At 43.1% G+C, this 10,889-nt stretch overlaps 2 protein-coding genes across 3 annotated transcripts in view; one reads left to right on the top strand and one right to left on the bottom strand.

The window, feature by feature from the left end:
• The window catches only part of PASK (PAS domain containing serine/threonine kinase), a 20,980-nt gene extending 11,591 nt beyond the window's left edge, over positions 1-9,389 (bottom strand). Inside the window, exons 1-8 of the mRNA XM_019473379.1 lie at positions 9,218-9,389; positions 7,879-8,114; positions 6,695-6,865; positions 5,218-5,358; positions 4,513-4,647; positions 3,533-3,826; positions 3,081-3,184; positions 1,370-1,540 (exon numbers count right to left, since the gene is read on the bottom strand). Coding sequence (XP_019328924.1) covers positions 1,370-1,540; positions 3,081-3,184; positions 3,533-3,826; positions 4,513-4,647; positions 5,218-5,358; positions 6,695-6,865; positions 7,879-8,114; positions 9,218-9,389 — 1,424 coding nt within the window. The remainder of the gene's footprint in view (positions 1-1,369; positions 1,541-3,080; positions 3,185-3,532; positions 3,827-4,512; positions 4,648-5,217; positions 5,359-6,694; positions 6,866-7,878; positions 8,115-9,217) is intronic.
• A 1,333-nt stretch (positions 9,390-10,722) lies between these two features.
• Positions 10,723-10,889, top strand: part of PPP1R7 (protein phosphatase 1 regulatory subunit 7) — a 17,498-nt gene continuing 17,331 nt past the window's right edge. Inside the window, exon 1 of one of the 2 annotated variants that reach the window (XM_009284222.1) lies at positions 10,723-10,800. Coding sequence is in view for 1 of the 2 variants with exons in the window: in XM_009284223.2 (XP_009282498.1) it covers positions 10,758-10,800 (43 nt within the window). In the remaining variant the exon portion in view is untranslated. The remainder of the gene's footprint in view (positions 10,801-10,889) is intronic. The other variant, XM_009284223.2, reaches the window with a different exon arrangement.

A 10,889-nucleotide genomic window follows, 5' to 3' on the forward strand; every position in this document is an offset into this window, starting at 1 on the left:
CCCCCAGTTTATATACTGAGCATGACATCATATGGTATGGAATATTCCCTTTGGCAGTTTGGGTCAGCTGTCCTGGCTATACTTACTCCCCAGCTTCTTGTGCACCTCCTCATTGGCAGAGTATGGGAAGCTGAAAAGTCCTTGACTTAGTATAAACACTGCTTAACAACAACTAAAACATCGGTGTGTTACCACATTATTCTCATGCTAAATCCAAAACACAGCACTGTACCTGCTACTAGGAAGAAAATTAACTCTATCCCAGCCAAAACCAGGATAGATGGTCACTATTTAAAACCTGCACCGATTGTTTTAAGTTTAAAAGAAAAAGGCAGAAAGCTGTTGGCACAGGCATCCAAAATCCTAACAAATTCCATCTTGACCAAAGAAAAGCAGGTACACTCGAATGGCACTCTTTCCCTATGGATTACTTCCTTCTCTAGCTTGATTTCTAAGCATGTATCATAGGTCATTTACCACAACAAAAAGGCAATACACGTGGCAGGATACTTCCAGTCCTGAGAACAGAAGATGGATGTCCCCGCCCATCAATTTAACCATGGTTCACTGAAGCCCATAGCACAACGTATTTTACAAACTTTTCTATTGGTAAAAATGCAGAGTAGAAGAACAATCGATGCAGCAGAGGACTTACAATCCAAGTATATGAGAGACAAACCCAGGAGAGCACAAGGAAACAATGAGACTATCAGTCTCTTTAAAAAGCAGCAAGAACTGTGCTGTAATAGTCTATATATTAAAAAGGGCAGTAAATATTTTCTATGGGCTAGAACTGTTAATGCGGAAGGCTTAAAATTTGACTTAAGATAAACCGTGTGCATCATATAGGTACTTGTGCAGAATTTCTAACCTTGTAACAGGAAAAAGACCTGGAAAGGTACAATAAAAATGGCTGGACTTAAGTAACACAGTACCCTGTTTTAACGGATGACTTGGCAGTTACACCGAGCACCGGAAGGAATAACATTTAGAATTCATTCCAGGTAACCTGGCTTCAGTGCAACACCAGCTGGTGGATACCATGGAAGGAGATAAACATCAACTGTTTCTGATCTAGCAAACATAGAGCCTAATTACCTTCCCTAGCCTGGGTGAAGCATTTGGTCCTCTTTAGAGATGGAATTCCTGTAACTTTACAATTGTAGGTTGTACAGATCTAAACAAAAACCTAAGGTAGGCAAAACTCAACCTGTCTTGCAAACAGCGCTTAGATTCTAAAGACAGCAAAGTGCGGAAGGCTCTTGTTATCCCACAGACATCACAGAGGTGAAGAAACAGTTTTTGCTGGTGATTGCCACTATTGGCTCTTCATTTTTCAATGTGAATATGCAGTCCATGAAATGCCTACCTATTAGAGGGTGTAGATGCCACTTCAGGAGGTGAGGGAGTAGAAAATAAACTGGTCCCATTCTTTTGTTTAGCCTCATCATGTATTAATTTGTCATCTTTGTGCCTTCTTTCCAATTTCTGCTCTTCATCTCTTGACAGAAGCCTTCCTAAAGATGCAGCCAAGAAGCTGCTGTCTGTACCAAACAAGAAACAAAACCATACCAACTTAACCTTTTATGTTTAGGCTTCAGAAACTACAGTGATTAAAAACAATCTTGGAACTGCCTTGGTCTGTCTTGCCTCTAAGGAATTAAGTATAAAAGACTTGATTAAGGCAAAGTGGTCCAAATATGAGCACTCCACTCTACTTTGGCCCAAGAAGTCATCACATGCAGGAATCTAAATGTTTCAGGGCCGCTAGAATTTGCCTTCCTATCAAAGTTCTTGGACAGGTATTTGCCTCCTGGGTTAGCTACTTGGATTGAAGTTCAGAGACCCAAAAAAAGGCCAAAGACCATACAGAGACTGGAAATAAAGTGATCATACAAATAGCAGCAGCAAAAAAAAAGCCCAAAACACACATGCACTCCCTATTCCAAACACTTAAAATTAAAAGGTTTAGACTGCATTTAAATAACTCACTGAAATGGCAAGATAAAAAAGTATACAGTCTAAACATGTTTAAGAGAAAGAATAAGACAAGAACTTTTTTCCTTCCCCAGTGACAACAGAAAAAGAGAAAAACATGAGTTTGTAGGATGAAGTAAACCAAGTATTGTTAATGAGTGAACAAATCTAGATTCGAATGTAGAACAATCCTTCCATTTAGCAAAGGCTGAGTGCCAACAATGCTTCTTCACTGAAGAACTGAATTATTCCTAGATTAGAGGCATCACTCCATCAAAGAATTAATTAAGAAATTGCACACTGTCTACTAACTCTTCTTTGTTCCCGTAATGTTCATTGGTTTCAATGCAGATGTGCATTTCTAAGCAAAGAAAAAAGAAAACAGGAAAAAAAAACAAAATGAAGGAGACAAAACCAGCATAAAAGATCTCTTGTGATATGGATGAAAGTATGCACTCGCTTGTGTTCTCTGTTTTGGGCAGAGCTAGCTGGAAAGACAGATTTGGAGACATGAGGCTTCCTTGCTTCTGTTTATTCCTGTTGTGGTCAGAGAAATACAATTTTGATAAATTCTTCGTAAATGCAGTGAACTGCATGAACGGAACATATGATGCCTCCTAACTGAAACACCACAGCAACATAACATTGAATATTAGCCAGCAACATAAGCCAATTCAGAAAAATATTAGAATTTTCCCTTAAAATATTAGTCCTAAGTATCTACAGCTCTGCTGCAATACTGTCACAAAAGCTATACTTTACACATCTTAAAATACTCAGAGATCCTAACAAGGGAGGGAGGGAGGGGGGAAAGGGAAGTGCTCATTAAGTACAAAGCATTCTCTATTAACAGTGTAATTTCCAACTTGCGATATTCAGTTTCATCTTCTTAGCAACAAAGAGAGAAGCACAACCTTAGGTGAACAATTCTGTTTACCTTAGGTTATAGTGGAAATCCAATTTAAAAACTGCATGGAGGTACATTGCTTTTACAAAGCACATTCCCATGTTCATAGGCAAATCTCTCATCTCTATTCATTTTACCTTTGTTACAGCTGCCAGAGCCAGTTGTATGACAGGCAGTAACATCTTCAAAGATGCACTCGCTCTCTGTCCCCGTGGAGTTGTAAAGAGGAGGTAATGGCAAAGAACAGTCACGGCTTCTCTCCATGTTGTTATAGAAACCAGGGATCAGGAATGTAATGTTCTAAAACACAGAATGAACCTCATAAAGCTAAGCTGACTCCCAGAGGCTGCGGGCAAATGCTAACAATCCATGTTTGTGGACCTGATTCTCATGAATAGCCAGGCAAAAGTGATCCACATGACTGATGGAGAACATATACTTGAAATCCATACTAGCTCCTCAGCACTGCAAGACTTAGCAATTACAACAAGGGAATTTGCGTATCATCCTACAACTCACTTGTGGAACACATGGAACGTCGAGGTTTTGTGACAGACAAAAATGAGCGTAAAAGACGACTTTACAATTCCAGTGGATATGCTGCCAGACATAGCAGTCTTTTGGGAGGGATTAAAACTCCTATCTTACCTTTCCCAACAGTTCTTTATTCTCATAGCCAAAGAGCATTAAAGCAAAACTATCCTTGATGCCACAGATGGTTCCATCTGACTGGACAGTAATAAGACCACTGATGGTGGAGAAAACCATGACTGTAGCAGAGTAATGATAGCTTGTGAAAGAGCCTTCTTTTTCTGTCTGCAGAACACCATCTTTCTGCACTGCCGCTTGGTCCTCCTCCAGAAGGCTCACTTGCAGCTTTAAACTGAGAGGAAACATATTGCCCTCTCTGGATTGGCCTACAGCTTGCTGGATCCTGAGGTTCTAAATTAAAGCAAAAAAAAAAAAAGAAAAAGAAAACCAAACAGAAAACCTCTAACTAACCAAATGTTTTGGTTTTATTTCAGTATTCATATAAAATTACACAGGAATGTTCTCAGGAAAAAGGAGCAGGAAAAGAAAAATCAACCAATCCTGTGAGTACCAAAATGACCAAAGTTTAGTTTTCTAAGGATTTGGAATCCGGTGTTGAACTCCTGTATGAATATCCTGATGATTAAAACCAGGAAAGTCCATGCTGCAGCTTTTCAGCAAATGAGGCATTAATAAGGCCTCTTTCAACTATCTAGCTGCCTGGTTTCATGGCATTTTCAAGATCTGGGTATTCCTTAGACTTTCACTCCTGAGACAGACATGACTGAAACTGGCTAAAGAATTCAAAGGAATTTTAGGGAGCTGACAGAGACAGCATAGTTTCTTAAAAAAATAGGATTGGAGAAAAGTATCTTTCACCAGGGCAGATTCCACAGTGAGAGGTCAGGGCTTGCTCTCGTTCCTCATTAGGAAATACTCAGACAGCAGCTCCATAAACAAGCAGCATACCCTTTTTCAGGGGACTTATGCTTCTCTCTGAAAAGGTTTTCTTCTGTTACATAAGGAGGGAAAAGAGTGTGCACCTATGTTCCAAATGGGAAGGGTATGGAAGAACGTGGTTGGTGCTTATACTATACCTTTGGGATTTTTTTGCCTAGAGGAGGGATCTGCACAGAAGGAATCAGGTCCTTTATGTGGAGCCCAACTACTTCTTCCAATGTTGGGCAGCCATGGAGATGGGCAAAAAGGAGGTCACATGATGTAATCTCTCCCTTGGGAAGAAAATTTACAGGACTGTTTTAATTTTAGCATTTTAGCCACAGTCCACTCAATCCTTTAACAACAGTTTCTGCAAATATCTAAGCAAATGGCAGGAAGTTTCATTCAGCAGCCTCTTCGTGGATACAACTACCTCAGTAAAAGCAGACACAGCATAATGCAATACTTCTCCAACATTATCGTGCAGAGGGCCTGCCCTTTGCCATACGGGAGAAGCAGGGGAGTCCAATGCTCCTCACAGAACTTTTCCTCAGCAAGCTGATCCCTTCACAAGGGCACCCCTGCCATGAATAACCAACCCCCTGCCAAGCTGTCACTGTTCAAGTCCAAGATGTCCCCGGGGGACAGACAGTGTATTTTAATGTGCTTGTCAAATATGTCAAGGTGAGCCACATGGGAGAAATATGCACAGGTCCTGCATGTGTAATCCCGGTTTCAGGCAGTGCTATGTACACACTTCATGTTCACAAATAGTAATGTGCCTAATGGCTTTTAGACATGCTTCGTTTGCACGTAAACTCTCACGAACCGCGGTCTCATTTGATCATTAGGAAAACACTCACATCAACCCTGAAGGAAACAGAAGCTGAAAGTCTTTCCACTGGTTCCAGCACAACCACACAACACTGGTTGTCCTTGCTTCCTATTCGTCTCAGCCAGACTGAGACAGGAATCTTCTCTTTCAGACGGCCTATAACATCCACCTTTCCGTAGGATTCAGAGATGTAGTCATAATTTACTAAGACTGTGGTCACTTAGCAAGAATTTCAAACAAGAATAAGATATTGAGCCAATATATCTCCCCGTCATGGTTAGAAAAACATTGTTTCTTGACTACTTACTAGTTTTTTATTGGAAGAAACAGTTTTAATACAGAGATGAAAAGGTTTGCAAATAATTCACTGATCATACACAAAATGTCATTGCCACTTTTGTATCTTCTTTCCCTGCCTTAGGAAGACTAAAGGCATTTCCTTCAGCATAATAAATGTGCCAATCTAATACCTTGCATTCAAGAGAAGTGCCTTTCAGACATGCCTTATTTAAGAGATGTCCCATGAATACTCTCTATTAGTAACATAGTTCTCACTTTAAGCTGCAAAAATAGCAGTTTAATTTCTTATGGGAGGAGACTCTTCTCAAATCAGAAAAATGTTTATTTATCTTATAATCTGCAGTGTTCATATCAAGCCTTTTATCATTTTCATGTGATCTTGACAGAATGGGTTTATGAATTACACAGTGACTCCTATAAAGTACTTGGAATGGATGTAGCTTAGAATTAGTGCCTTTATCAGACATTTAATTTTAATTCTGGGTTTCACCAAATCAAACAGTTTTTTTTTTTTCCCCATATCCAATTGAGGGTTCAGGAAGATCAAGCTCTGAGATACTGACAATTTCAGTACAAAAATAACACACCAGGAAGAATATGAGCTCATTTTCCAAGTATTTTCTAGTGACAGCTCACAACAGCAGCAAAAGAAAATAATTTGGAGACATTTCTCACACAGTTCTCTTATAAACAACCCCACTATAGGCAAAATACCAGTTCCACTCTTTTGCACCAACTAGGGTGTTTTGGCACGACATTTCACAGTATTTGACTGACTTGTAACTTTATAATATGCACAATGCAATTTAAGATAATTTTTAAAATATTTTAAAAGACCAGACAATCGGGAACTTTTCCATAATAGGTTTTTCCATGTTAAGCACTTATATTGATTTTTTTTTTTTTTTTTTTTTTAAATCTATTGTCTTTTAGGTTTTGTTTTGTTCAAGTCATCATGACTATACATGTTGGCAGCTGCAAGGCTCTCACAGGTGCCTCCCAAACCATTTTTTGCCCTTCGAATTCCCACATCTGCAAACTTTTAAACGAAACAGTCCTACAAATGACATAATTGCCACATGCCCACAAAGTTAAATATATCAGGAAATTATATTGAAAATGTCACACACACACCCCCCACCCCCAAACCAAAGCCAACAAAAACACTATATGGTGAGGAATATTTGCTTGAACATTTTACGTACCACAGTTCCTGAAACCACCGATGAACATTCATCAGTTTCTATGTACTCCTCACCCACAGCTTCCCATACCTCTTGACTGGATTTGGATATCAAGCGGGACAGCTTTTGACCAATGAGTTCCTGACCACTGCACCCAAGCAGCTTGCAGGCTTTGTCATTAGCCATGAGGATCTAGAAAAGCAGGGGGAAAAAACAAAACAAAACACCAAAACAAAACAAAGAATAAAAGCTGTAAGTTTTGTTAGTAGATCATCACCTCCTCAGGTTGTTGCTTTAATGTCTTATAATATCCCTTCCTCTTGGTGGAAATGGAGTGGTTCTTTTAAATTCTGAAATCTTCAAAAACAGTTCACTAAAGCTTCTTATTCTAGGACATTCCTTGCCCACGCGTCTTCTTGGTTAAGAGGGTTTGAGATATTGCTTTCTTTTTAGGTTTCCTGCTTTCTTTTAACTGCCTACCCGCTCCAGCCTCTTGTGTTGTTTAAATAATTACATCCACGGAGGCAAAACTACAAAGTTGTATTTGCAGGCAAAGCCTGGACAGACCACAAAATTTTATCCACACCTGAAAGCATGCAGTAATCACACCAGTCATTGACATACTTAAGCCTGCGTTACAGACCAAGTCAGGATTAAATGCCTTTAAGATGGGTAAGCCCGAACTGTCAGGTCAAGCTAGAAATGGCACAGCTCTTTAAAGTTTTCAGTACTCAATTTTATATTAATGTTTACTCTCAGGACAGAAACAGAGAAATTCTCTCCCTTCCAATGCAAAAGGCATATTTACTGGGTCAGATAAAGAGACCTCGTGCCACCACAAACCCATCCCAGGGTTGACACTAAACAGACAGACGGCTTGAAGCACATTATGCTTTTCCTTTCTTCCCTCATGCCACATCACAGCTGCATTCTTCTTTATTCCCTTTTTCTGTTTGAAAAAAGACTCAAGACACCTGTGCTTCTGATATCGTCTTGTACATTTTGCTAACTACAACCTGCAATGGAAATAAACGCGTTGTCAGCCTTCAGAAGACTACCAACCTTGAGCAGACTATAAAATGCCTTCATGATGCTCTGATTGCCTGCAGATACACGTAAGAATAACAGGCATTTTAGCCTGTCTGATGTCATACAACTTATACCAGATACAGCCTGCTTAGTTTAGCAGTTGCTACCGCAAATACCTCTGTTGTGTTGACATCCACAGTGAAGATAGCTTTGTTTGGATTGCGTGCAGCAGCTGGGAAGTGCTGGCTGGATTCCTCCACAGCGAGGGCATGCAAAAAGGAGCAATAAGCAGAACTTCCAATGGAAGTGGAGAGAGAGGCAGAATCCCACTGAGCCCACGAGTTACCAATCTTGCTGGTACAAATGTTACGAGCTGCCAGTGAAGACAAACAGTAAGAGCTCCATTTCTCCCCTGTGAGAAGATAAAGATCAGCTATGTAGCTATAACAGTCTGCTACAGGAGTATTAGAGGAATGAATAAAAAAAAAAAAATCAGTTGTCAGCTGAAGCAACTGTCAAGTAATCCCAAAATATATGCTTCTAGATTTTTTTAAGAAATTACAAGAAAATAAAATCAATGAAACTAAAGAAAAGAGAAACAATTCTAATAAACGTATCTTTTTGAATCACAGCCACTGGAACAAATAAGCTCAGTCCGTAGGCTAGAAAAAAATTGCCAACATCCATAAGATTCAACCAGACTAGTTAACTTTTATTTTTCACTTAACAGAGTTTAAAAGGTTTCAAAATCTCTCAAGTTAAAATTGAAACTGTTATTAAATATAATTACAGTAAGTGTTCAAGCCCTTATTAAATACTGCATTTGTCAGAAGACAGTTAATTAACTGTTCACAAGACGTGACACTTAAAATACCTGCGCCCACACCAATGTTTTATGTTACACAATGCCAATCCTACTAAAATTTTCAAAAGTTCTGCCTGTAAAAAGCATTTCCCTGGGAAGTGGCATCATCACCCAAATGCCATTGCTCCACTCCCAAAACAGTAATCAGCTCTGAAGGTTTAGCAGTATTGGAAGAAGCATTATGAACAACTCACCACAAGGACATCTCTGTGTTTATGCACTGCATACAGTATGAATATGCTCACCATGATAAAACAGGGAGATCCCGTATCTGGACGCATTGTAAACTGCAAAGTTCTTCCCCTCCTAACAGAATCCAGTATAACAACATCTTTCTCCTCATTTGGAAATTTTTCGTGTTTTAGATAATAATACAAGGTGGCAGGGTGTCCAACGGCAGCCAATAAAGGTTGCCCAGCGACAAGTACAGGCGCAGAGCACCTATTCACCAATGCATCCCCTGTAAACTCTCTCAGCCTGCCGTAATCAATGGCTCAGATGCTTATTGAACAAGCGCTTTCTGGCAGCTACTTATTGCCATTGCCTCTAGGTTTGGGGGAGGGGAGGAGAAAGATCTGAAACCATCTGAAACACATCAACTTCACTGACACGTGAAACATGTGAACTCAATCTCAAAATACTGCACTCACCAGACAGAGATGCTCTACGCCGGCAGAGTTCAAAGAGCTGACTTTTCCTGTTCTTGCTGGCCCAGGGGTAGGATCTACTTAGCTTATCAGAGTCATTCAAGGGAGCACGGACTAAGCCTACTGATGAAGGCAGAAGGCCCCCTTCAGAGGGGCTATAAGCCTCGGCTGCCATGATCACACTCTGGTTGCCATGCCACACTTAGGGAGCCACCATCTGTAACAGAAACGTAAGAAATTCAGTCAGCCTTACAGTCAGGCACTAACACTCAGGACACTGGCAGGTAATGATGCCTTCTAACCCAAAGCACAGCCCTGTAAGTTACGGCAAGATTGCCACTCATTCCTGCATGTTCCGATCAACATTTGGTCTGTGTTATTAACACAAAGGTAACTCTATTAATTATTATCCTGCCCAGGTGGTATAGGATACCTGTGATTGACGGGATGCCTCCACCATATTTCTGCAAGAGCTACCAAGCACCCAGCTGCCACTCTCTCCCCATTCCTGCTCGTTTTAAAAGCAAAAGCTTTGGTAATTTGGGAAGTAATTCCCAGTTTTGAGTCAGCAAGTGTGGCACAGCCTCCCTCCCGCCCAGGGTGCCGCCCGCACCACCCACCCTCCCGGGACTGCAGCCCCAGCCCTCCAGCGACGAGAGCCCAGGCCACCCGGGCCCGCCCGAGCCCCACCAGGACGGCCACCGCCATAGCCACCGCTCCTCAGGGCAGTCACCACAGACCCGGCGGGCGCGAGGAAGTAGGGGGTAGGACTCGGCAGCCGCGTCGCCCAATAAGCGAAGGCCGGCCGACCTGCTCCCCGCTTCGGGGGTGGGGGGTGGAGATGCAGGTGGAAGGCCTCTCCGAAGGATGACAGCCATGCTCCGAAGAATTTGCAGGCGGGGCGACGAGGCCGGAAGCAGCTCGTAACGCCTCAGGCTCGAGGCGCTGGTAGGGGGTAGGACTCGGCAGCCGCGTCGCCCAATAAGCGAAGGCAATGGGAGAGCGGCACAGAGCGGAGCCAATGGAACGCCGGCGCGGGAGGAGGCAAAAACTGATCCGGCGTCAGGGAATTTGCGGCTCCCTCCGTCTCTCCTTCCCTCACCGCCGACCCTAGGCAGCCCCGGCCGACCTGCCCTGGGCTCCCCGCTTCGGGGGTGGAAGGCTGCAGGTGGAAGGCCTCTCCGCAGGATGACAGCCATGCTCCGAAGAATTTGCAGGCGGAACGACGAGGCCGGAAGCAGCTCGTAACGCCTCAGGCTCGAGGCGCTGGTGGGGAGGGAGCAGGTCCCCAACTGCTGCAGCAACGCCTGGTGCTACGACCGCTTCCCGCCCTGCCGGAAGGAAACTACAACTCCCAGAAGGCAGCGGTGCGCAGGCCGGTGCGCATGCGCGCGTTTAGCCGGCGGCCAGGGTGCTGCCCCGCCCCCTCGGCGCACCACCTACAGAGGTGATTGCCTGCGGCGCGTTGCCAGCGGTGGGCTCTGATTGGCTGCAACGACGGTTGAGGCGGTTTCCGGAAGGGGGCGGTGAGAGGAGAAGCAATATGGCGGCGGAGAGCGGAGAGGGACCGCAGGAGATGATGGAGGGTGAGAGTCCGCTGGGGGCCGGCACGGCCGCGGCCGTTGAGGGGGTCGGGACGGCCTGCCGCTCGGCACTGCTGCTCGGCGGGGCAGCT

Source organism: Aptenodytes forsteri, unplaced genomic scaffold (genome assembly GCF_000699145.1).
Source record: "Aptenodytes forsteri isolate BGI_AS27 unplaced genomic scaffold, ASM69914v1 Scaffold647, whole genome shotgun sequence".
Lineage (NCBI taxonomy): Eukaryota > Metazoa > Chordata > Aves > Sphenisciformes > Spheniscidae > Aptenodytes > Aptenodytes forsteri.